This window comes from Columba livia, chromosome 2 (assembly GCF_036013475.1).
Source record: "Columba livia isolate bColLiv1 breed racing homer chromosome 2, bColLiv1.pat.W.v2, whole genome shotgun sequence".
Taxonomy (NCBI): Eukaryota; Metazoa; Chordata; class Aves; order Columbiformes; family Columbidae; genus Columba; species Columba livia.
Window position 1 is genome coordinate 45,356,674 of NC_088603.1, and position 26,266 is coordinate 45,382,939.

The 26,266-nt window shown below is 49.5% G+C and overlaps 1 protein-coding gene across 3 annotated transcripts; it reads right to left on the bottom strand.

The window, feature by feature from the left end:
* Positions 1-7,556: 7,556 nt before the first annotated feature.
* On the bottom strand, positions 7,557-26,044 carry GASK1A (golgi associated kinase 1A). Of its 3 annotated transcripts, none has more exons than XM_021297843.2 (6): positions 25,823-26,044; positions 25,616-25,705; positions 14,833-15,663; positions 11,091-11,213; positions 10,716-10,819; positions 7,557-10,117 (listed from the first exon to the last, which is right to left on the bottom strand). In XM_021297843.2, exons 2-6 carry the CDS (start codon positions 25,616-25,618, stop codon positions 9,907-9,909), a joined length of 1,272 nt encoding a protein of 423 aa, XP_021153518.2. In that variant the 5' UTR covers positions 25,619-25,705; positions 25,823-26,044; the 3' UTR covers positions 7,557-9,906. The 3 variants fall into 3 exon arrangements, with proteins under 3 accessions (XP_021153518.2, XP_064907716.1, XP_064907717.1); XM_065051644.1 differs by having other exon boundaries at positions 25,616-25,697; positions 25,823-26,035; XM_065051645.1 differs by lacking the exon at positions 11,091-11,213 and having other exon boundaries at positions 25,823-26,035.
* Positions 26,045-26,266: the final 222 nt, after the last annotated feature.

Here is a 26,266-nt window from a genome sequence, read left to right on the forward strand (position 1 = left end):
GGGCTTTCCCCCTTAGCTGCGTACTGCATTGCCCCTCATTCAGCACATTTTTAAAAACTTGCTTTAATGCCCTTGGTTCCTGAAGTTGCTCGTCAGACGCCTCGTACCAGCCTCACCTGGGAGGTGAAAACCCTGTCCAGACCTTCAGATGGCTCCATCGCAGGCACCTCCATGGAGATGTTCTGCAGAGCAGAGCACCCCCTCTCTGGGGGGGTGTATGGAGTAGGGGGACACATTTCTTTAAGTGATTCTCCATTAAATTGCTTCAATACAAGCCATACTCCCTTTGCACCCTCCATCCCATCTAGTTAATTAATGTTTGGCCCAGATGCAACTGCTGCTTCTGAGCAGAGGTGGGTGGAAAAGGTTTTGTGCAAAATGAATGATGTCTTCCTCTGCCCCTGTGAACCAAGGGTGCAGGTTTGCTTCTGCAGCGTGTCAAAAGACGCTAATGCGATGCATGACTATTCTCCTGTATTCTTTCAAAAGCTTAAACTCTCATGTTGCCAGATTAAAAGTATTAATCAACTGGATCATTGTAACCATTAGATCTTTCTCTGTCTTTTTTTTCCTCCAGTCTAATGCATCATTTTCTTCCTTGCTGGAGTTTTGGGTTTTGATGAGCTGACTGGACTTGACTTCTCCTGTGATACAACCAAGCTAACCAGTCTCTTGTGATTTTACAATGCATGATCTGGAAGAACACATTTATTTCACGTAAGATGGCAGAAGTGAGTGAGCTGCAGGCCGGCTGCAGGGAGCCATCCTGCCTGGCAAATCCCTCTGGTGAGGATGGAGGAGAAGGAGCAGAGTTTGTGTCAAAGCTTCCAGCAGATAACACTGGGCTGTATCTGCTCTGCCCCTGTTGGTACCTCTGTGAGGGTCAAAACTAGTAAGTAACGATGTTTTTAGCACCCTTACTAAGTTCTTTTTTGAAAAATGAGTCTGTAGAGGCTGTGGATAAGAGAGCTGTGTCTCCCCATAGTCAGGCTGTGAGCAGCCTTGTCATTTGTGCTTGGGAAGTACTACCTTTTTAATAAACCAATATGATTTAATGGTATTGTTTTCACACAGGAAAGAAGAAAAAAAATTATTGATTCTTTACTCACAAAGAGGTAGCTTTGCAGCCTCCCTGTAATACCAGCAATGATTTTTCAATATATAGTGATTAAAAAAAAAAGCATAAGGACAGTTCACCGTATTTTTGAGCATCCTCGGCAGCCCATTTTATTATTATTTGACTACATCATTTGCCCTATAGAATTGTGTAAGGGCTGTACAAGACCAGACAAAGTCTGACCTTGTGCCATTTCTCTCCCTGGCTCCCTCCTCCACCATCCACCATAACCTACTGCAGCATCCAGCAGTCCTTGAATCAAATGTGTTATCCACCAAGGGAGCCCATAGCTGGTGCAAATCAGCTCACTGACAGCACCAGAGGAGACAGCAACACCAACAGCAGCATCTCTGCAATCTGTTGTTTTGGTTTTCGTGGTGTAAAAGGGGATCTTGGAGGTGCCTGTCGTCACAGGAGCCACCCTGCCCGTGCTGGATGCAGACAGGCTGCAGTGTGAGTGCATTGGGGAGGGATATCAGCTGGGAGGTGAAAACCAGATTTGCACTTACCTGATGAACTTAGGCATGGCCTAAACCACTTCCCACCATCAGCCAGGAAATCTGCGAGAGGGGGAGAAACTAAATTTCAGCCCCCTCAGTATGAAGCTGAAGCCTTAATCACTAACCAATCTCAGAAATGTAAATTTTGCAGAGTAACTCCTGCAGACCTGGTTTGCAGCACACGGCAGGAGACAGCCCTCTCCCCGAGATGATTAAAATCTGATTTACAAGGCATGGTGGACAGATGGCATCTGTTTTTTTTGCAGTCAGTGGTCCCTAAAGAATAAAAGAGGCAAACTTCAAGGCCATAGCTCTGCAAAGACAGAGAAACTATGTTATTGCCTGTGGCCATGCAGGTACCTGCATTGACACCTCCACTCCAACCACACCAGGGCTCCAACCCACCAGCCCAGCAGGTACCTGATTTCTCCTCTTCCTCTGCCTCTCAGCACCCAAATGTTCTCTGTGTCCCAGCCCTTCCACTGCCTCACATCCCCTAAAGCCAATGTGAGGACAGACAAGGTGAGCACAACCCATTGAAATAGAGAGTGCCTGGTTGCTTTGCAGAACATGCAAGAAGCAGCCCAGGACCTAGGGACAGGGAAGTGGTAACACTGCAGTCTCTACCAAGAGCAAGGGTCTTAAGGGTCCCTTCCAACGAAAATGGTTCTATGACTCTATGAAAAGGATCATAATAGCAATTTCTTTGGTCTCCACATCATCAAAATGGATTCAGCCTTTCATCACAAACCCATATTTCACAGCTGCAGAAAAACCTAACAGGAACGATGCTAAGCACAGTAACAGACTTGGACTGAAAAGTATTTATGAAATTTGCTGTATTCAGGAGGAAATCACAATATTCTAAGTAGTGGTCTATGAATGTCATGGTACTATTTTTATTTATTTTCTTCTGAAAAAAGAAAAATATTGAGGTTAGAATAAGATCCAATCAAAATACCTTGATAAGATGACATTTTTCAGAAGGACATATGCAAAAGCATCACCAGGTGCGAGAGGCAGGGAAGGACCAAGCAGTCTCTCCCTCCGCACAGCCTGGGGCCAGGCTGGAGCTGAGCCCTGGAGACCAAAGCCAAGCTGTTGACACAGAAGTATGTGTGTTTTGGGAGCTTTTTTCCCACCTCTTGAACTGTGATCAGGCTTGAAATGTCCATGCCCTACTGAAGCAGAGTCAGCTCCTGAACATAGTGCTTGTCTCCTGTTTCTAGAAGAGGAGGAGAAATTAAGGTACGGAATGGTGTCCCCACACGGGCACCGGGTCCTAGTCTCCTTCACTGGTCCAACGCTCCCCAAATACCAGCCAGCTCTTCCCAGCTCCAGACATCCCGAGCACATGCAAAGCACTCGCTTGTGGTGTGCTATAGCGTAAAAAGATGTCCTGCACAGGGGTGAGGCAGCAGCCTGGGGTTTGCCTAACAGGGGAGTGAGGGTCTCATCACCGCACTGGAAGCCTTCAACTCAGGTTTCTCATCCTGTGCTAAAAATACCAGCTTTTGACAAGGAAGGTTGAGTCTCTGAGGACACCTCAAGGTCACAAGTGATAAACTGAGACATGTTACCCTAATACTTTCTTCTTATATGTCTGCTCACACAGGCTGCAAGATCTTGGCGCTCTGTTCTTTCCTTTTTCTTCTTTTCTTTCTTTTTCCAAGTCCCTTCAAAGGAAGATTAAGCAGCAGGACTTTCTTGATGTCCTAATCCCACTTTTGTGGAGGCAGAAAGCAGGACAAATATCGTCTCATCACTGCTATCAAAAGGCTTATTTGAGCACAAAGCACACAGCTCCCAGGTGGTGCTGGCTTCTCCATCGAGCCTACGGGGGACTTTGGTGATGCGGGGGCTGGTGGCACAATGTGCCCCAAAGTGCCCTTACCAAACAGGGCTGGCCCCAGCATCAGCAGGCAGGGTGGGCCTCATCTACTCCAGGAGTTGCGTCCTCTCAGTGTAAAACCTCAGGCAAGACCACACTGGCTGATTTAGAGTTCAGAGAAAGACAATAAAGCTGGTGAGGCGCCTGGAGCACAAGTCAGATGAGGAGCAGCTGAGGGAACTGGGGCTGTTCAGCCTGGAGAAAAGGAGGCTGAGGGGAGACCTTATCACTGTCTACAAATACCTGAAAGGAGGTTGTAGCATGGAGAGTGTTGGTCTCTTCTCCCAAGTAGCAAGTGATAGGACAAGAGGAAATGGCCTCAAGTTGCACCAGGGGAGGTTTGAATTGGATATTAGGAAAAAATTCTTCACAAAAAGGGTTGTGAGGCATTGGAACAGGCTGCCCAGGGAAGTGGTGGAGTCACTGTGCTGCTCTGTCCTGCTGGCCAATGCTCCTGGCCTGGAGCAGTACATTGTGGCAACTCCTGCAAATCTATATTTTAATTGGAAAGAGACAGTAACAGAAGGAAAAAGGTGGTGGTGGTGGGATATGGAGTGCAGCTGGATGGATTAGGCTGCAAGGGAATTAAGGAAATAATGATGCTCTAGCAGCTTGAAATTTGCTGGTGCAGAGATGAAACTTTTAAGATGCTCTTGGCAAGCAAGGGGAAAAAAACAGCCTGCTGAGCCAATGCCACCTGCTGGAGACAGTGCTCGGAGACTGAGATTTACGGCACCAGTTAAACCTGTGTTTCTTGGCCCTCCTTGCATCAAAAATCAAAACTCTTCTGCAGCTTGAAAACCTGAGCCCCTGCCTGGGCAGGAACAGAGACCTCAGACACCCACAAGTGCAGCCCCTCCGCCAGGGGGAGTTTTCCTTTCCCCAGGTTTCCAGCCTTGTTTCCTCCATTTGCCTTATCTGACAGCTAATTATAATTCCAGAGGTAATTGCTGGAGGAGCCATATGGGATCCATAAACTGCTAATGCTGAGTGACTTTTTTTCCAAAGAATCAAAAGACCGGAGAGGTCCAATATATTATTGTTGTTGTTATTGGTATGATTATCACTGCCATAAAAGCAGCCAAAATTGCCAGATTAGGTTGCAGAAACCGTTATTGCTGTGCAGACACGAAGACAAGGTTATCGTCCCTGAAGCCTTTACAAGTCTAAGCGGTTTTTAATTGGGAGGAAATATTATGTTTGCAAGCTCTAATCAGAGAATTGCAGAATAAACTCAGATCTAAGGGGAGGGAAGGAAGAGGGAAGTGAAGACTCAGTGCAGAGACCCCCCCATGAACGGACAAACTGGGGAGCAGCTGCTGCCGGGGGAGCAGATCTGGGGGGGCTCAGCACTTCTGCATGCATGTACATGTCATTTATCTAATAAGCCATTCCTTAGGCTCCAGTGATAATGCTACTTATATCATAAATTCAATGATCTTTCCTTTTACTGGTCATTAATCTGCTTTCATTTCCTGACAATTTTATACCCTTTTGACAAACTGTTTGTCTAGCCGCCTGGAAGAAACAATGTCAAAAGCTGTACCTTAGGCGTTCACACAACTAATGAAGAAAATCCATCACTGGGAGAATTTATCTATTGCTTTGCTGGATGTAAATAAAACGTCAGGCTAATTTACTTCCATTAATCTTAAAGTCCGTCACTACAATGATAGTCCTATATTGAAGCAGACCTTTTTTCCCTTTTCACATAAATATTTAAGCAGGTACTGAAAGCATAAATAAATTTCTTTCTAAAAGCTGTATTATTTTCATATCCAGTGATTTAACAATAAATTTGGATTTACTTGCTAGTTCTTTCCTTTCAGGCAGCAGCCAGCCCATGCTTCACCTGCCTGGGCATGGAGCTGCTTGGCAGCTTTTGCTGAGCATCTTGTGGGGTGTCCGAGTGCCACCCCACTGATGTCATCCCTGGCCAGTGTGTGGCTTCAGTGTGTGCTTGGGCTTTTCTGTGAGACCTGGATGGGGCTGCAGCCATGTTTGGTGTCCTGTGGCCACAACAGACACCTCAAGAAGTGGCCCTTAAACACAGCAAAAAGACATTTAGTTTATGGTGGGTGAGGCCAGCAAAGCACTGGGGCAGGCTGCTGGGGCGCCTTTGGGTGTCACCAGCTTGGGAGCTGGGGGATTAAGGACAGGCTGAACATGAGTCGTATGCCTTGGGAGGGGCCTGGGGGAAGCCTGTGTGCACACATGCATGGGGGGATGCACATGAATGTGTGCACACATGCGCATGTGTATGTGTGTGCACACATGCATATCTGCGCACATTGAAGAACAGCGTGGCCAGCAGGACTAGGGACGTGATCACCCCCATGTACTTGGTGTGCTGGTGAGGCCCCATCTTGAGTCCTGTGTTCAGTTTTGGGCCCCTCACGACAAAAAAGACATTGAGGTGCTGGAGAGAGTTCAGAGAAGGGCAACAAAGCTGGTGAGGGGTCTGGAGCACAAGTCTCATGAGGAGTGGCTGAGGGCGCTGGGGCTGTTTAGCCTGGAGAAAACGAGGCTGAGGGGGAGACCTTATCACTGTCTACAACTACCTGAAAGGAGGCTGTAGCATGGAGGGTGTTGGTCTCTTCTCCCAAGTAACAAGCAATAGGATGAGAGGAAATGGCCTCAAGTTGAACGAAGGGAGGTTTAGATTGGATATGAGGAAAGGATTGTCAGGTGCTGGAACAGGCTGCCCAGGGAAGTGACGGAGTCACCATCCCTGGAGGTGTTTAAAATACATGTAGATGGGGTTCTTAGGGACAAGGTTTAGTGCCAGTTAGGTTAGTGGCTGCCCTTGATGATCTGGAGGGTATCTTCCAACAAAAATGATTCTATGATCCTATATGTGGATGCATGCATGCAAAGGGGTGGGTGGGTGAAGCATGGGTGCATGTGTGCGTGTGGGTGGGGTGGTGTGCAGGTGGCTACATGCATGGACATATGCACATGTCTTCAACTGTCTGGAGCCAGTTTGGCCCCTGGCTTCCTTCCCCTGACCCTGTTTTTTTGCCATCTCTGAGGGGATGTGCAGCCAGGGGGTTGTTAAACACAAATCATGCCACTTGGATCACTGTGGGAAGAAACAGTTTCCTCCTCATGAAGCCCCATGAAGTTTATGTGCTCAGGCTCTCAAACGCTGTTCCCTGAGCACTGGCAGTGAGCAGCACGTTCCACAATGCCAAATGTGCAAGGGTGCCGAAGGGATGCCCTCCTGCACAGACCCTGGTCAGGACCACTGCCTGGAGCTCCCAGGGAAACCTTACGGGCTTTTCCAGCAGCTCTTGAAGTGACAAAGGGAAGAACAAGGTGGAGGATGCCTGCATCAGGCTTTCACCTGGGTTTTTTTAGGGTGATGTGTGGAGCAGCACCTTTTGGCCATGCTGTTGGTACCCTAGGGCACTTGTATGCAGATGGCTTCACTTTGCTGGTGGTCTTGGCTCCTTGCTGCTGCTCCTCTCCATCCTGTCACCAGTGATGCCAGCAAGAGCATCCTTGGTAGGATGGGGATTGCATTTAATTGCCCCCACTGGGAGCCAGCTTCACTCCAGCTCTTGCAAGCTCAGGAAAGGTGCCTTAATTTGTTTCTCTATTTTTTTTTTCCCCTTGCTTAGCTGCTGTTGCCTTCTTAAAGCCAAAGCAGTCCTGCCCCAGTTCTGAAGCCAGCTTAGACTGTGTCCTTTTTTGTTACTCCACCTGAACAGGATCCATGATGATGCCCAGGGAAATTTGGTTAAAACAGAACGACTGTTGACATGAGATCTTGTTTGTCAAGCATGGCCCCGAGTGAGTTTTCATAACTATATTACAAACCCGTAAAAATAAATTTATCATAGGAACTATGACACATCCATAGCTGGAGCAAACCAGACCCAACACTACGTGGTAAAGGCTGATATGGCCAAAGCAGACCACAGGTTCCTCTGAATGGCCATGCACTTTGCTGGCTACATGGAAAAAATGACTAATTAAAGGAGGCTAGTGGTCAGTCTCAGCAACAGTATGGCTTTTGCTGATCTCATTTGACCATATATGGCTCTTTGTTAAATCAAGAGCAATTTTTATTCAGATGTGTAACTGCTTACAGATGTTCCCATGTACATTTAGCCAGCAAACTCACACATTACAGCTAAGGAAATGCAAAAATACCTAGAAAAAGCCCCACTACCTCGTGCCATGTTAAGGTCAAGCAGATGCAACCAGAGGCAAGGCAAAAGCTGCTGTTCCAGCACAGCAAAGTCAACAGCTTTGGACACCATACAGTGCCTCACCTTCCTCTCTCTTCTCACTGAGGACTTGGCTTCCATGGGATAAAAAACCTCTCTTCTAATAAAATTTATCATTTCAATGAGAGAAACAAGACTATGACTGATGCTACACTTCCTAACTAATTCTCTTGTTACCACATAGCTTTTCAAGCATATTTTCTGGATTTAACTATGTTACATTTAGTTTCCTTTATTCATATAAGGCAGTGCTTGGGCATGGCTTTTCACATGACTGAGGAGAAGTTATTTTGTCTTTCTCCATGCTTACAGGCTAAGCTCAGCTCCCCGTAATGAATCATCATGATTTGGTGTTTAGCAGGGGTTCCCTGAAAGTCATCCAACCCCTGGTGTGGCAAACAGAGTGAGAAGTCATGGGGTGGAGAGAGTGGTGGGGGAAAGGCTTTCACTGGCTGACTGGAGGGCAGGACTCCAGGAAGATGCTGCCAGCACTCGGGGTGCTGATGTGCCCGTGATTTTGAGCGCTGATGTTTTCTGAGAGTGCTCCTTGATTCGTGCCACCCAAGCCTCATTTGATCTTCACTTAAAGAAGAGGAAAAAGGGGAAAAGGGAATTGCTTGTGTTTATCAGCATGGGTGTTAAAACATTCCCTTGCAAGCTCTATAACTGACATGGTGCTGGGATGGCTGCAGGAGGGAAGGCACAAATGCCCTTTCTGCCTCTCCCACTGCATGGGTGGTTATGCTCTCTAAAGCTGCGGCAATGGGGCAGTAGCATAGCTCAAGCACCCATGCCGGTATCACTGAGACCTTCCAAAGGCACAAGTGACTTGTAGTGCCTCAAGCATGGAGGCTCCACTTGTAGCGCTGGAGAAGTGGAGGGTTTCTCTCTGAGGTTCCTCTAAAAAGCCTCCTCTTGGTGGCCAACCATCAGCCTGCAGGCTGGGAGCTGGCTGCTCCTGGCAAGCAAACACTGGCTGTACACCTCAGCTGGGAAATACGGTGCAGAGAGTGGAAGAGGATCCAACAGATCCGATCCCTCTATCTTTTTTCCTCATGTTTATTTTGCTTTTGAGGACCTACCTGTCTGGGATGCTGCTGTGCCCCATCACAGTGGGCTGCTGGGCAAGAGCCAAAGGAGGTGACAGGAGCGGGATGGGCTCTGCTGGAGGTGCCAGCATGCTCAGAAAGCATTTGGCACTCGATTGCGTCCTGCTGAAATAGCCTGGTATTTTTGTTAGAACATTTTTCTGCAAGCCTTGGAAAACGTATTGCGCAGCCGTGCCTGAGAGATCAGGCAGAAGCACTTTTCACAAGCGGCAGAGCTCACAGTAGGTTTGAGTTTTAATCCCCTGACAGCGAAGGAGAAGAGCGAGTGAGAGACTGAAACCTTCAAATCCCACATTCAAAATACACATTGGTGGCAGCCTAGTCCTGCTGGGGCACGGTGCATGGGGATGCCACAGTGGACTCTGCACGGCCAGCTGCTGCCTGGTGCTGCCTGCGGTGTGGGGTGCTGGTGTGGGGTGCTGCCTGGCCCCAGCTTCAGGCAACGACTTACACCCGCTCCCAGACACATATCACCTCCTCCAGGGCCGGGAAAGACAGAGCTCAGCTTGGGTGATTTATCACTGCTTAATCCACTTAGAAAGCTCCCCTCTGCTCTTCCCCATGCCGCTCCAGCCTCTCTGCCTCTAATGTTTTGGAAACAGAGAAGGCATCATCAAAAGAGCCTGGTGCAAGCTATGGAAAGGCTGCTAGTGACTTTTTCCAGCCTTGAACAGTGCTGCTCACCACTTCTTTAACCCTTCCCAGGATCCCTATAGGCTGTTCAACTGTCTAAGCCTCCAGTTTGCAAAGGTTCTGGGGTGAGAGGGGTGAAGGCACCCAAAAAATCTCATGGATATGCCCCTCCTTTGAAAAGACATGCTGAGACCATTACTGGATAAATGTTGCCTTTCTCAAGCAGTTGCAGGTTGTTTCAGGAGATGTCTCCTCTGCCTCTTTCCTCTTCCCTGTGATTGAATCTCCTTTTCCAGGACATCCTACAAGGAGAAGGAGGGGAACACCTTTTGGAGAGGCAAGCATGCAGTCTCACATCACCCACATCAAGGGTGTGAGGAACACCCATCGCTGCCAGGATTTGCAAGGCACTGTGGTCGGCTCAGCGCAGTGAGTCCCCAAACACCGTCAGGTTGTGCTCCTGGATGTACCGCAGCAGGATGCGTGCCCGCCTGTCGATGGTCCGCAGCAGGGGTCTCAGCCCCTCAGTGCCGCCCTGGCTCTCCCAGAGCTCCCGGTCAAGGCGCAGCGATTCCAGCATCAGGCTCTGCAACCTGCCCGACCGCAGCGTGGCCACTGCTGCTGCTGGGAAGCTGCAGCAGAGGAGCAGAAGAGAGAAGGGGGAAAAGGGATTACCCAGGGAAGGCTGAGCAAGGGAGGAGGGCAGCAGCAGGGCACCCCAGCAAAGGCCACCCCAGTACTTGGAGAAGAAATGCACGTCCACCCAGATGAAGACAGGATGAGGAGCCTCCTGCTTAAAACTCTGCCCATGGTGAGCATGCAGGACAGCTCCATCAGAAATGGATCTGAATGAGCTCCAAATCAAGGGACCGATAGTGTGCCAAATGCCTGATGGGCAACAACACAAGAAACACTGAAATACCTGATTATTCGGGGGGTGTTTTGTGCAGCTGCCTATTAGAGAGGGGAAAATAGGCTTTGGAGACTGCCATCAGCCACCCGGAGCAGGATGAAGGGCCAGTTTCAGGGCAGGAGCATGTGTGATGAGTTAGCAAGCCCACCCATCTGCCCCATCCTGGGTGGGAGCTGGCCCCACTTCACAGGGGTGCCCAACTGGGGAGGCCAGGAGTGGCACGAAGGTGTGCACATAGGGCTGGTGTCCGTCCTGCCTGTGCAAGCACAGGTTTCTCCCAGGATGTGCTCCCAGGAGGGTGGTATCCCCCTCCCTACCTGTCTATGCCTTGCAGGAGCCTGAAGTTGAGCTTCTCCTCAGGGTGCTGTGGCCTGCCAGCGTTGTCGATGAACACCAGGCGGGATGGTGCACTCCTCCGGACCTGGATGAGAAGAAGAAGTTCAGTTGTTGTGGGGAGTCACCAGTTTGGGGGTTTTGGTGCTTGCTTTTAATGCATTGAGAAATTCTGAGAGCATTTTGGCGCCAGCAGCTGCCAAATCCCAGGTCTCTCCCTGTCGAGGCACACCTCCTACCATGGACCCAGCATCACCATGAGATCTATGTTCCCTTTGTTGCCACCTCAGCCCTGCAAGCACCTTCCAGGCACCTTCATCTTAGCTCCAGAGCAGTCCCTGGGAAGCAGGGGGGCGTACCAGGATGTGGACCAGGACCAGCTCCGCCGGGTTTCGGCACTTCTCATGGAGCCTCTCCTCCACACAGGGCTCAGAGGGATCAGGCTGAAACCCACAGCAGTAGCGGTCCAGGCGGTCATGAACCTGCAGGAGACATTTGAGGACCTTAGCGGGGACAAGTGCCTGGAGTGGCGAGGTCCAGTTGAGAACTTTTCTTGCTCAGAGGAGAATAAAATTTTTCTAAGGATCCTCAGTAAACATGAAATAGTGAGTGAGAGAGAGGCGGGGAAGGGTTCAGAAGCTGAGCTGACTTGCAAAAGCCCCTCGGCTTGGAGAAGAGACAACAAAGTTGATGGTGACAGGCTGATCCATTGAAGATCAGACACCTGCTGTGGTACGTGTACTCTGTACTTGCACAGAGCGAACGGGTCATGCTTCCCGCTGAAACCAAGAGAAGACATACACAGACATGAATGAAAAAAAAAAAAATAAAAAAAACCACACCCAAGAAAACCTATGTTTTGAAACCTCAAAATTATATTATTTTTTTGTTGGGCTGAGTCTTGGTGCACTGGATTATGGTTTCGTCTGGCTCCCAGCTCATAGACTCCCTTTCATCCAACCCTGCTGGCAACCTGAGCAGCAATCAATGGAAAGATGAATGGAAAAGGATCAGCAAGGGAAAAAGTGAGCTGTGCGTTACACAGAGCATGCCTGACATTTAAGTTAGGCTACAGTGACTTGTTTTGACCACATTTGTGTTTAATCATTTGCAGACGCTGCTAAGGCTCCATGTTGTCAAGGCTGTCAAGCCCCTGCTTCCCACCCCAAATCCCTGCAGAAACCCCAGTGCTACTTGGCAGCTTCCAGTGTTTCACCCACACCCCCTGAGGGACAAGGCACTCTTAAAGGAAATAAATCTCTGTCAGACTCAGCCTCCGTAACACTGCCATGGTATTCACAAAGCTTCCTCAGCTTTATCGGAAGAAAGCAGAGCATCCTCTGTGTTGGCCCATGGTGCAGATGGGACCTCACTGACTGCTGACCCAAGTGTTTCATTAAACCTCAGGAAACAGAGACAGGGTGTTGTGTGGGACTCATCCTGGAGCCCTCAGTACAGGAAAGACATGGCCATGTTGGAGAGTGTCTGGAGGAAGGCACAGAAATCATCAGAGAGATGGAACAGCTCTGCTGTGAGGACAGGCTGAGAGAATTTGGGTTGTTCAGCCTAGAGAAGAGAAGGCTTCAGGGAGACGTTTTATTGTGGTCTTTCAGTACTTAAAAGGGGCCTGTAAGAAAGATGGGGACAGACTTTTTAGCAGGGCCCGTTGCAACAGGACAAGGGGTAATGGTTTTAAACTAAAAGAGGGGAGATTCAGGCTAGACATGAGGAAGAAATGTTTTACACTGAGGGTGGTGAAACACTGGCCCAGGTGGCCCAGAGAGGTGGTAGATGCCCCATCCCTGGAGACATTCAAGGTCAGGCTGGACGGGGCTCTGAGCAATCTGATCTAGTTGAAGATGTCCATGCTCATGGCAGGGGGGTTGGACTAGATGAGCTTTGAAGGTCCCTTCCAGCCCAAATGGTTCTACGATTCTGTTCTATGATTTTACCATAATCTTCCTTCTCAAAGGGTTAGGAATATAATAACCAAGGAAATAAAACTTTGTATTTCCTATCTTGCTCTCATAAAATCACAGTCGTAGAATGGTTTGGATTGGAAGGGACCTTAAAGATCACCTAGTTCCAACCCCACATGCAGGGACACCTTCCACTGGACCAGGTTGTTCAAAGCCCCATCCAGCCTGGTCTTGACCTACAACTTCTCTGGGCAGTGCCTCACCACTCTCAGGGTGGAGGGTGAGAAGGGTGTGCCACAGGGAAGAGACACAGCTGGCAGGGCTTCGGAGTTGATACATTTTTGGCTCTCTTTATAGTGAAGTTCAAAAACATCAGCTGCTCTCTTTCCACTGGACTTGGTGTTTTGCTCTCAGTAAAACTTTGCACCAAGATAGGGGTTCCCCTATGGCAAACACCAAGAGAAATCAATATATAAGCAGCCCAATTTTAAGGCTAATTTAAGAAAATAACCAAGATTTCTATGTCAACGTACAGCAGGGATCAAAGCTTACATCTTCGCAGCTTGCAGCCCTTCCCCAGCAAGGGCTGTGAGGGGCTAAAGCCATTTCTGATGGATGCTGTTTCACTTCTGTAACATCCTGGTGACCTGGTGCCTCTTTATTTTTTTGTGACTTTTCTGCATGGGACGGTCCCATTTGAGTTATTGAGGAAAACCTGTGGATTGTCCTTGGATTTATCACTGTGCTGCTTTAGCCCTCTGAGGGAAAGTCTCCTTATAACTTGATTTTTTCTGCTGAAGACTCAGCCTTTCCATTGCACTCAATGGCATTTTGGCCTAGGGAAAGGAAGGGGGTTGGTTAATCATCTAATTTCTCTGGCTGTTTCAGCTAAAATATTTCCAAGCCCAGCCAGAACTGCTCTGCCTCTGCCAGCATAGTCTGAGGTTATAAAAATTAATGGTCAGGCTTTGCCAAAACAAAACAAAACAAAACACACACAAAAAAACATGAGAACACGTATTCTTCCTTCCTTTTTCCCTTTCCCCTTTCCCCTTTCCCCTTTCCCCTTTCCCCTTTCCCCTTTCCCCTTTCCCCTTTCCTTTCCTTTCCTTTCCTTTCCTTTCCTTTCCTTTCCTTTCCTTTCCTTTCCTTTCCTTTCCTTTCCTTTCCCCTTCCCTTTCCCTTTCCCTTTCCCCTTCCCTTTCCCCTTCCCTTTCCCCTTCCCTTTCCCCTTCCCTTTCCCCTTCCCTTTCCTTCCCTTTCCTTCCCTTTCCTCCCCTTTCCTCCCTTTTCCTCCCCTTTCCTTTCCCCGTTCCTTTCCCCTTTCCTTTCCCCTTCCCTTTCCCCTTCCCTTTCCCCTTCCCTTTCCTCCCCTTTCCTTTCCCCTTTCCTTTCCCCTTTCCTTTCCCCTTTCCTTTCCTCTTTCTTTTCCCCTTTCCTTTCCCCTTTCCTTTCCCCTTTCCGTTCCTTTTCCCTTTCCTTTCCCCTTTCCTTTCCCCTTTCCTTTCCTCTTTCCTTTCCTCCTTGTTTTTTGCCTTTTCAGGTGGTTTCCCTTTGTCTGATAATCAAAGCTCCAGCCCCAAGGTGCCTAAACAAGCTTTTTTCCATAGAAACCACATTTGCCTCCTCACAGCTACCCTTTAAGAAAGGATAACTCTCTGGGATGCTGTTGTAATCCGTTGTAGCAGGAGGGTATGATTTTCCAGACAGAAGATTAAGCACTATTAATCCCGAGGAGGAGGAAAGCAGTGCCATATGAAGGGGCAGGGCTCCTGATTTCCTACACCAGCAGCACATTCCTGGAGTTGGATGAGATAGGGCTGATGCAAAACACGCTGCTTGTCTCTAGGGATGCCCCATCCCAAGCTACTGCCAACATCAGCACAAAGTGGAGCCAGCACTGAGAGAAGGCTCAGCCACGTGAGAGTGGACTCACCACATCCAAAACCTGCCCATGTTTCCACACAAGTCCTAAACACGGATCGTGCTTGGGGCAAACCACTTCTGCACAAAGCTCTGCTGCTCCCCGTTAGCTAAAGAATACAAATACATCCCAAGAAACCACAGCCTATGTGACCCCATGGAGAAGAAGGAGACCATGGTCAGGCAAGACAGATGCCAGTGCAGGGGGAGCCAGCAGCACAGCTGGTGGGACAGGTGGTCTCCATCACTCCAGCCCTACCTGGAGGAGAAAATCAAAGAGGGCCAGGCGGCTCCATTCACCACGCGAGATGCTGGAGCAGGGACCATCCCTGGCCTCTGGCATCAGTCCACGGGGCCGCAGCATCTCCTGGTACTGCAGCCACCCCAGGGCACAGGAGTTCTGGTCATTGTTGGCATCCTCCAGGTGCTGGAGGTCGGGCGCCCACCAGATGATGGGCCGTGGGGAGCCATCGGTGTAGCTGTAGGGCAGGAGGTGGCTGGTGAAGCGTCGAGCTACAGCGGGCAGGCTGCGGTTCAGCCCCAGCACCCTGTCCAGGTGGAAGGCCAGCACCTCGTAGAGGTCCCCAGGACGCTTGATGAGCCCGCAGCGCCCATCCTGGCAGTCCCTCTCCAGGCTGGCTGGCGAGGAGTCCCAGTCGGTGTCTCCCATGGCCCGCAGCCCCACTCGCAGGACTTGCCCATGGGCCGGGATGCGGGTTTTGGACACAACCTGCCCACCAGCCAACAACTGCATCTTTCGGAGGTCATCATCGGAGAGCCATGGGGGAGCATCCCCTGCTGTCCCCCGCCGCTGTCTCCTGCCCCGGCTGGGGGGTCGGTCCCCCCATGGGTGAGCAGGGGGTATAAGGGGCCTTTGGCTGAGGGTTCGTTCCCCAGACAGGGGGACAGCCGCCTCCCGACAGGTGCCTGGGGGGGGAAATGCCGGCAGCAGACGGGGGGAGCTGTCTGGTGATGCGGGCAGGTGGGCCGGGGGCAGGTGGGCCAGGGCCAGCAGGGCCAGGGCCAGCAGCACCCCGAGGGCCACCGGAGCAGGGGGCTTCAGCCCCGTCCTTCGCCATGGTCGCTGAGTCTGTAGGGAGAGAAAGGGAGAGAATTACCCGGAGTCCCAGTGGTGCAATAGGTGCTACAGCTGGGGCATCCCTGGACCTCTGCACTCCCCACCCCAGCAGTCCTGATGAGAAGCTCTTGATAAGCTCTTCAGGGTTTGCTTTTAGCATGTTGCCATGTCTGCAGCGCTGATGTACACATCACCTTATGGGTGATGAATTCTTCATGGTCAAATATTTTGCTTTAAAAACTCAAGGATCTGAGATTGTTGCACACAAATAGGTGGGAAAAGCTACATTTGCACAACACCTTTAGGGTTCTCGGCAGAGATAGACCAAAGCAGAGCAAATTCCTGTCTGGATACCAACACTTTCCAGTCTCTAAGAGGTTTTTATCTTCAGACTTTACTCCGGACTCCCTCAGTGGGTCCTACCCCAGTTACACACTCAGCCCATAGCCCGGGTCCCTGCACCCTCATTCAAGGGATGTCTCAACAAATGCTGAAATAGGGCCTCTGAAGTAGTGCCTGCTGCTTCATCCAGCAAAAACAAGACAGCTCCAAGCACCAGTCACGGGCTGTGGCAGTCTGTGTTTAAAAACATTGCAAACTGCTGTATCTGAAACCTAAAATACCAAGAAACTGCGTTAAGATGGGTACTACCAGGTTCTGGTGTGTATATCTTTATACATGTACCTTTTCCCTCCCCCCACTCCTTTTAGTCATAACTTCTACTCTGAAGGGACTTGCAAAAAATTATATAGGCTGGAAAGGCAGTTACAAGCAAATACTGTGCAATCTCACCACACTGCTAAGCCAATGTATCTCTGCTCTGGCCTAAAGCAATACCACGCATACAGTGCTGGGACTGCCCTGAGCACAGCACCTTCCCCTTTGGGGTGAGGTGGTGGGAAGCGAGGGGCAGCTCTGGGAGATCATCCCAGCCCACCCCATACCCATGGGGTGCCACATTGCACCTATGCCACGTTCACCCAGGCTTGGATGCTCTAACATGCCTCTCTGCTTTACATCAAGCATTTCCAAGCGGTTCAAACCCATGTTGGAAGTCAAGGCAATGTTCAAGTGGATACATTTTTTTGCAATTATTTATTTTGGAAGCATAAGTATAGCCATGGCAGACACAGCAGGACAATATATTGCCAAAGAAGGGATAAGAGATTGTTTATAAGAGGAAAAGCTTGAAAATAAAAGAAGAGCTGAAAATCTGGGGAGGTGAGAACCAGCAGCCAGAATGACTTTAAGAAGGCAGCTGGGAGAGCAGAAGCATTTGCAGCCACGGGGCTTTTAGGACGACAGGCTCCAGCTGGCTGCAGAGACCCCTCCACCAGCACGACTTCAGCCCCCAGAGGAGATGCCCCCAGTCACCCAGCACGTGAGCCCCTTCATAAGCTGAGCCAGCACTATCCTAAAAATCCATCAGGCTTGACGCCCTCACAACAGCTTCAGATGGCCCAGTGTTGAGGAGCCGTGTCCCTCCCAAGGACACTACATCAGCCGAGGTGGATGAGAGGAACCACAAAGCCACCAACTCTGGCAGCAACCACGAGGGATTTCCTTCTAAATCTCAAGGACTGAGCAGATTTAATGCAGCTCGTAAGGGCTAGCAGGGGTGCATTTGGAGTGATTCAGCTTTATAGCTCTCATTTAATTGTTTCTTTCCCAGAAATACAAAGCAGTGCAGCAAAATATATCCCCTGTGCCAAATTCTTTGCTCACATATAGCTTACACCAGCCTCTGTCAGGAGCTGGGGCTGTCTGGTGTGGGTCTTCGGGACTTGCCAGGGGACCCCTTGTTTTAGCTCTCCCTTAAAACCACAGAGTGAAAAGGAGCTAGTCCAGGGTGAGGCTGGAGGGGAGATTCAGGCTAGACATGAAGAAGAAATGTTTTACGACAAGGGTGGTGAAACACTGGCCCAGGTTGTCCAGAGAGGTGGTAGATGTCCCATCCATGGAGACATCCAAGGCCACCCTCTTCTTCTGTAACAGAGGATTTGCAGGGTGATGGCTTTTGTTAGCCACCCAATAATAACCCTTTGTCTGCTTACACCATTCCTGGGCATGCAAAGAGCCTGGCTGCCAAAAATCCGAGTATTTGGGGATGGGGATGCATGTGGGAACCATTTGGAGAAACTTGGAAATACTGCAGGAAAAGTCCTTTTTAATCCACAGCTGTAGAGTAGTGGAAGCCAAATGGATGGCAACAATTGCCATTTTTTTATTGTCAAGTCAAATCACTTTACAGACCAAGCGGTCAAATCATCAATGCTATCCAAACCCACTTTGTCTTCTCTGTCAGCAAGCTCTGGTTTGGGCACCACAAGTTAAAGCTTCATTTCTTTCCTATCCTGAGCTTGAAATCCTCTGCTGTGAAGCTGGGCAAGGGCCACTACAGGCTCCCTTCCCCAGCCCTGTTCAGGTTTTCCCTGCCACATCGACAATAAAGAGAAAATAAAAAAGTGCAAGTAGAGTCTCTGTGTTATTTCTGGCAGTCAATATTGCAAATTTAGTAAGAATCTAGATGATAGAACATTGTGAAAATAATACCGTATTTACAAGCCCAGAGTAAATACTTTTCCAAAGAGACTTCCTCTGAGCCCATGCTGTAAAAAAATGCTGCAATTCAAGTGATGGCTTCAATTCAGCCTGAAATGCAAACCATCCATACAGCTCTGCTTTGCTAGTCTGAGACAGTGACAGTACAGCATGTCTTCTCCAGAAATTAGGTCCATTTCCCAGCAGGCATGCCACAGGCAAAACACATAAAAAGGCTTAAGAGATGCATTGCTTGTTCTAGGATGCCAATAAGTAAATAATATATACCTTGCTCATCAGAGGGACATACAGCATGGCTCAGGCTCCTGAAGGCACGGTGGAGAGCCTGTGCAATCTGGCCACTCAAGGATAAAACTTTCTAAATGTGGTTGGAAGGGTTTTATCCTTGACATTTTATTCCCGGGACGCTTGAACTTTGGAAGAATTTGAAGCAAAAAAGTCTGGTTTCAATTTCTTTTCAAAGTGCATCAATTTGGCTTTGTCAAGCTTGAAAGAAAAGAAAAACAATCCTCAAACTTCATTATCCAGGAATGTTAGAAACAGCCCCAAAACTGGAAGGACACCAAGTAAATACGTGGCCTTTAAAAGTGTGTTTCACCCCTGTTTTCCTCTGGCATTCAAAAAAGTGCTCCTGCCCCTGCACCGGCATTAGCAGACCCCTCCAGCAGCAAATCCCATCATCCAAAAGAGGTACCTGAGTGAACCGAGCTGGCTCAGCTCTGGCCATGTCCCTCTCAGCTGCCTGCCTGCCCTGGGGTCCCGAGCTCAGAGGATTTTGCCACAGGCCACCAGTGAGCAGGTTAAGAGCAGATCTGTGCATTTATCTGGATGCACACTGTACAAGGTGTATTTTGCAGGGGGGGTGCAACACACAGGGCTGTACTCATCCCCCCAGCACTGTGCTTGCTGCCCGCCCGATGAACCACAAAACCATGTGGGCAGCAGGAGACGCATCCCGCCACGACTGATTTTAACAAGGGCTGCTTGAAAAGCAACAGGAAAATCTCCTCTGGCTGCCCACCACCTCTGGGAACATCTCCAGAGCCTTGTGCCCAACATGTGGTGCTCGTGGCAGCTCCCAGAGTGTTGGAAAGACAGGCTGGTATGTCAACCAGATCCAGGAGGAGAACAGCCCCTTCCTTTTGGTTTTCTCCAGGAGTTTTTTGGCTTGTAAGGGCATGGCACATGGGTTAATCTCACTGCTGGGGACCCATAACCATGCTGAAGATGTGGAAGAAGTGGAGGAGACAAAACCCCTCCAACCCAGAGTGACTTCGAGTGAGCCTGAGCAGAAGAAAACCTTTGGCAGCATCCGTTGCCCATCATTCAAGTGTTTAAGTGCCTTCCTATATTATCCTACTTAGGGAAGACAGATGGCTGGCAGAGTGGGAATTTACTAAAGACAGGTATTAAATGAGGAATGCCAACCTTAAAGGTAGCCCCAGCTCAGAGCAGCTGCCTGGGGAAGCAAGTCCGCTGTGCTGCCCCCACACATGGTTAGGGAACCATGTCCCACCATCACCTGCATCACCCTGGGGCAGCCCCGTGAGCTGTCAAAGCAGCCATAATTCCTCGCAGACCCACACCAGCCTTGTGTCTGGGCTTTTTTCCACTAGGGATGCAGTTTTTTTCCTCCAAAATGCCTTTCAAGCTGGGGGGACCATGACCCCACTGCATTTCGGCATCCTGTGGCCACCCTGCTCAGCACCAGGGCAGGAATGCGGCAGGCAGGCATTGCCTGTCCGCTCATGGTGCCCCTGCAGACCCACTTCCACACGTTACTCCTCATGAGTGATTTGGGAAGCTCAAACCAGGCACTGCAGAGGTGAGAAGAGGGACTGTACTCCCACAAACCATATGCAAAGGAGTCAGAGCAAATGCTGGGTCTGCTGAAGCCCAGGAGATGGAAACCTAGCGTATTACCATATGGTGCTGGGTCCTTCCCTGCTGAGTCAGCAAAGCCCTGGTCACTGGCACACAAGCCTTCCCACCAACGTGTCCAAAACCAAACCAGAAAATGACCAAGTTAAATTGCCTGGTGCAAAACTTCAAAACATGCTGTGCTTTGCTAAATTTTGGACAGTCTGCAAAGCTTCTGCCACAAGGGGATAATTTATGGTCTAACTGTGAGATTAGCATGCTTTGCAGTAGCATAGGACAACACTCCAGCAGCAGCATAAAGGGATGAAATGGTGTTGACACCACTCACTCTGACCATTGACTTTAAAGGGATGGTCCAATGTGCTTCCTTTAACTTCTAAAATAATGTTCCCTTCACAGTTTTTCCCAGTTACTGCTACAGCTTTGGGGCTGCAAACTATAAAATCCTTGAAACCTTTGAGCTCCACAGCCTCTTTATAGTAATAACCCGGTGTAATTTGGGCTCCAGGTCCTGAGTCAGTTCCTTGAGCTTTTTGCTTCTCAGGGCTGAGATTTCCTGTTTCTTGCTCAATATCATAGAATTATAGAATTGTGTTGGTTGGAAAAGACCTTGAAGATCATCAAGTCCAACCATTAATCTAGCACTGCCAAGTCCACCTCCAAACGGTGTGCCTAAGAACCTCATCTACACATCTTTTAAACATCTCCAGGGATGGTGACTCCACCACTTCCCTGGGCAGCCTGTTCCAATGCCTGACAACCCTTGCCATGAAGAAATTTTTCCTAATATCCAATCTAAACCTCCCCTGGTGCAATTTGAGGCCATTTTCTCTCATCATTTGTTTCTTGGGAGAAGAGACCAACACCCTCCATGCTACAACCTCCTTTCAGCTAGTTGTAGAGAGCAACAAGGTCTCCATTAAGCCTCTTTTTCTTCAGGCTAAATGACACCCATACCCACTATTTCTGGTTTTGGGAGGCCCCTCACCCCGTCAGTGCTTCTCTGCCTGGCCACAGGCTGAGCACTGGCTCTGCTCACACACTCCATCATTCAAAAGACCATTTTGAACAAAATCTTCAGCTGGAGCTGGAAACTGCTCTGTGTCACAAGAAAATCCCAGCACTTGTACATAATAGTGCCATTCCCTTTGCACTGTCTGGTCCCAATTGAGTTACAGACCAAGGTCAGCCAAAACACAGGCTCATAAAACCCCTAGGAGTAGCCTACAAGAGCATCAAGGCTCCAAGTTTCCCCAGTGTCTAGCTAGTTCAGCATCTTTATGGAGAACCTGGGCACGTGATGGAGGACACCATGGAGGAGATGGATAGCCATCACCTGCATGGAGGACACCTCACTACAGGGTGTAGATGATGCAGTCAGGGCAGGGCTGCCACACAGCGGGACCTGGAGAGGACATGCACTGTCCATTCCTGCACCTGGAATGGACTAAAGCCCTGCAGGGTACTGGTGGAGACTTGCTTTTCCTGTGATGACACTGTCCTTACCCCTAACTTGTGTGATTTTCACTGAGAAAAATGAAAGATTCATAATTCTCCTTGCTCACACCATATAAATCTTTCGGCTTGCAGGAAGTTAATATTCATCTCATCGGTGGATGGACAGGGCATTTTTCATCCTGATGCTGTGTACAGTGCGGCTCAGGACCCCTCTGGTTTCGTCCCAGAAGTCAATAAAAAGCACCACAAAATAAAACGTTCTCCAGGATGCCATAAGTCTTTTCCTCAAAGTAGGCAGATTAAAAGCTTTCAAATGTCTCATCCTTCTCCTACCCAAGTTCAAAGTCAGGGCCTATTCTGCAGACTTTTGCACTGAGCTGGGTCTTCTGCTTCTTGGAGACACATCTCCTAAGAGATTGCTGGTTGTCTTTCAGGACGTGTCACCGAGACACATGGGTCTGCCGCCATGTACATAGGCAAACTTCTCCATTACTTTAGACCATTAAAAGCCTTATATGAAGAAGTATCAACTTGTACCTGAACCATCCAGGACACCATGGACCTGAAACAGCACCTGGTGTCCCCAGCGAGGCAGCAAGGCTCTGAGCAGCCATGAATGCACAACTGTCCTGCTAGCATCATGGGACATGGGAGGTCCTCCTCATCGTCCACTTGTTCCTCTAACCCTCACACCTACGTGAGAGCAGCACAACCTCAAAATCCTGGCAGAGACATCAAGGAGGGAGAGCAGCGGGTTTGGGCAGCCATTGCTCCCTTGTTCCCTCTGCTGCTGTGCAAGATCCTGCCAGGTTTCCCTTTTTCCCCCTCCCCTCGTCCCAGTTTCCTGGCCAGCCTGCTGCACTAAGCTCCGGCGGTTTTCAGAGCAGCTTTCCCCATCTGCCTGCTGAAACAGCAAGAAGGGGGCCCCTTCCCCGGCAAAACAGATGTGGCTCGCCTTTGTGCAACATCTGTGCCTCGTGCTCCCATTCATTTTGAACAGTCTTGCCTTTGTTTACGAGGGGTTGTGCAGGGGATGCTTCGGAGGAGAGCAGCAGCCTGAGACCCACAGGCTCGACTCCTTCCCTTCAAGTCCCACACACAAACTGCCTCAAAACTCCTGGGTTTCTTCTGGTGAAAAACAATAAGCTTTGTTCCCCACAGCATTCGGGAATGGACAATCCCATTCCTCAGTGCTTCGGTTCCAGCCACAGCAAGTGGCTCGCACTCATGATTCCTGTGGGAGTCCCAAACCCGGGGAAGCAACAGCAGCAACCTGGAGGCTACCACAGATTCCCTTCCTCACAGCCCCCCTCACCCCACTCACTTCTCTTGCTGCATTTCTGGGCTGCTCACCAGCTTTGACTTGGCATTCCCAGTGGGGCTGCATTGCTTCAGCTCCTCTGTGCATACCAGCAGCCAAGAGCAAAAGTGCTAGAAAGACACATCTTGTTTGTTCTGGGCTGCATTTAATATGGAGAGAAACACATTAAAATAAAATCAAATGTTATTTCCTTCTCACTCTTGATGAGTTTACCAATCCTGCTGATGAGTGCCTGAAAAACTGCTAAAACTCTTACACATTTTGGCACCCAGTCCTGTTTTATCTATTTTAGTGAGGGTCACGTTTTTTCTGTATTTTGGGGAGGGGAGATTTTGATCCACTTAGTTTCAGTTTTAATTTCTAACCAGTGGACTAGCACCAGGGAATAGCAGTGATTGCTCAGTGCCGAAGAAGGGCTCACAAAACCCATTTCATGATGCTGGCGAGGGGCAGCACTGGATTCCCTTGTTGGCCTTTCAGTGGACGTTGCCCAAACTGGCCGGTTGGGTTTCCCTGAGCTGGCTGTCAGGTTTTTTCCCTTCCTGGAGAGCAGGAAAGAGCATTCGTGGGATTCCAAAGGGGAGGGAGGAGGAGGACAGCAGAGCCTTTCAGCCCTGCGGGCTTTCTTCTAAACAGAATTGTTCGTAAAAGCCCTGGCTTCAGTTGTAGAAAAAAGTAACCCTGTGTTCCTCTGTTTAAGCCATTCCTTTTTACAGAGGAAAAAAGGGAAAGAAAGCTGCTGGTGACTTGGCTCTGAGTGCTGCCTGTGTCCCGCAGACCCTGTCCCAGGCAAAGCCTGCCAGCAGCCGCCCTCCAGCCCCTTCTGCTTCTCCCTCGAACCCCATCGTGGTACGAGCACCAGACCAGGACCTAAAAAAGGATCTTTTCCATCAGGGTAAGGCAAATAGCTGCAGGCAGACTGGAGTTATTGAGCGTTTAAAACAGAGGGGGTAATAAAAGTATTTGGCGTCTATGCCAGAGGATTAATAAAGTGTAATCACTCCTTCTTATTTAGACTACCTCATGTTAGGTGAGTGACAGAGCAGTTGGCAGATTTTGAAACCAGAAGAAAGAAGATGTTTCGGTCATGCAGTCATCCCCCAGCCCTCACCGCTCCAGCAGGCTGGGCACGTACAGAGCTGGATCCAACAAGCAACCGTCTGCGAGCGCGCTCCCTGCTAACAGTGACGCTCACAGCTGGGGTGTCTCTAGCTTTCTGCACATGGTCACCCTCCTGCTGCTTTTGAAAGAAGTCAAAACTCACCTTGGGAATTTTGCTTAGAGTTTTGCTGCAAATGCAGCAAACAGCACCGCCTGAATTTATTCTTCGTGACTGCCACTGCCCTGCCTACAGGTGAGTGGTGCCCAGAGCAAACCCGGATTATGGGTGAAATTAAAGCAAGCAATACGGGAGCTCACAAAGGGGAAATGATTGCAGAAGCAGACCTTGCCTTGCCAAAGCAAAATGAAAATCCTGGCAAAAACTGAATATCCCGCTCTCGCAGGGGAGACCACACCAGGTACCTGGCACAGGCTATATAATCTTTGAAAGGCTTCATAGTGAAGGCTTGTGCAGGAGAGTGTTACTGTGAACAAAAGGCTGGTGCAGGGAGAGCTGCCTTGCTTTTTTCTTTGACAGGGAGGAGTTATTCACGAGCTCAAAATGAGTGACAAAAGCCTCAGTCTTATCTATTTTTCCTGCTGCTGAAATTCATTAAGAAACTCAAAACATCCTAGGATAGAAGCACATAAACACACACCCCCACACACACCCTCTGGTGAAAGCTGGCACGGCCCCACTGCTCCCAGAGTTACTCTGAGTCATCCCCATATTCTCGAGGACATAAAAACATTTCAGCAACACAAGCAACACCCAAGCACCAGTTTCTGGCAGCAGCACCGGGCACCTCCTCAGCTCATCCATCACGTGCATTTGCAATCCCTGCCTGACACCAGCTTTGCAAGGGCTGAGGTGTGTGAACAGAGATGAAGCCTCCCCTGGCATGATGCCCCAGCTATCCCCTCCCAGGACAGGGTGATGGGAAGTGGTGGGGGCCACATCCCAGCTCAGCCGGCTTGTACTTGCTCAGATGGGTCTGAAAACTGTTTGCCAAGGGATGTTCCAAACTTGAGCGCTAAAACTAGACATGAAAAATCACCCTAAGGTTTGAAATGTGCTGCAGATGCAGGGGAATCTGCTGTCACTGGGGAAACATGACATTTCTCCCAGGGAAGCATTTTCCTTTGCCAAACTGGCAGGTTTTCTGTGCCTTTTTGATGAAAATGCCATGCTTTGGGAGGACCAAATGGAAAGCAAGAAGGGGCTCTTCGTGCTCTCCAAGAATATCTGCACTTTGCTGCCTTCACCCCATGCTCTTGCCTGCCTAAAGCGATGTGACCCAGGCTCTTTAAAAGGTGGATTTCAGCTGAGGAAGCATGATCACCTCCCTGGCAGACAGCAATGCATTTAGGCATAGCAGCATCAGGCACTGTCTTTACCAACGTCCTTACAGTCTGCTTTGTCCACCTCTAGTGTCATTTAAGACAGACACATGCCAGAGTGGGTCCCTGCCTTGCTTCCCTCACCATGCTCCAGTCCTCCAAGAGGTCCCTCTCAACTTGCTCCTGCAATGGAGACAGTCGGGACATGACCTCACATCTCATCCCATGGGGTTGGTGTCCCTGAGCAGACCCAGCGTCGCTTCCCACCATCAGTTTGGAAAGAAAACCCCTAAATCCTACCATGTCTCGCAGTGCCGGATGATGCGCTCCTCCTCGTGTGCCTCACTGCCTGTGATCACCTCCTGAGCTGGGCACCAGCTGCCTGAAACACTTCCATACAACACCAGGAACCCATGAAAAATTAAAAAAAAAAAAAATAGCAATAATAATAATAATAATAATAATAATAATAATAATAATAAATCCTCCAGCAACTAATCAACCCACCTCCTCTCCCCGAGCCGTTAACCACGGCTGGGGACTGTCACCCAGGGGTGCCCCTCCAGGCTCCCCGCAATCCCTGCTGCCTGACCCCACATGGCCGGGGGCTGCCGAGTCCCTGCCACGAAGCACCAGCAGGCGCCTCCTGTTCCCCCCAGCGGGAGGACACCCTTCAAACTTCAGCTGCAAGTTTTCAAACTCTGCCTCATCCCAGACCCACCTCCCTGTGGGGAGGGGAGCGGAGAGGCTGGGAAGGGGGGGAACAGGCATTCGAAGAGTCTCTTTTTCACAATAAAAGCCCTTCTAGCTGCTTTTTTACTTTTCTTTTTCTTCTTCTTCTTTTTTTTTTAATACCGGTGGTCGATTTGAGCCAGGAGGCACAGGTAAAGCAGGCTGGAGACACGTGCTCCTCCCAAGCTCACGGTGACCTCAGTGCCAGCCAAGCAGAGG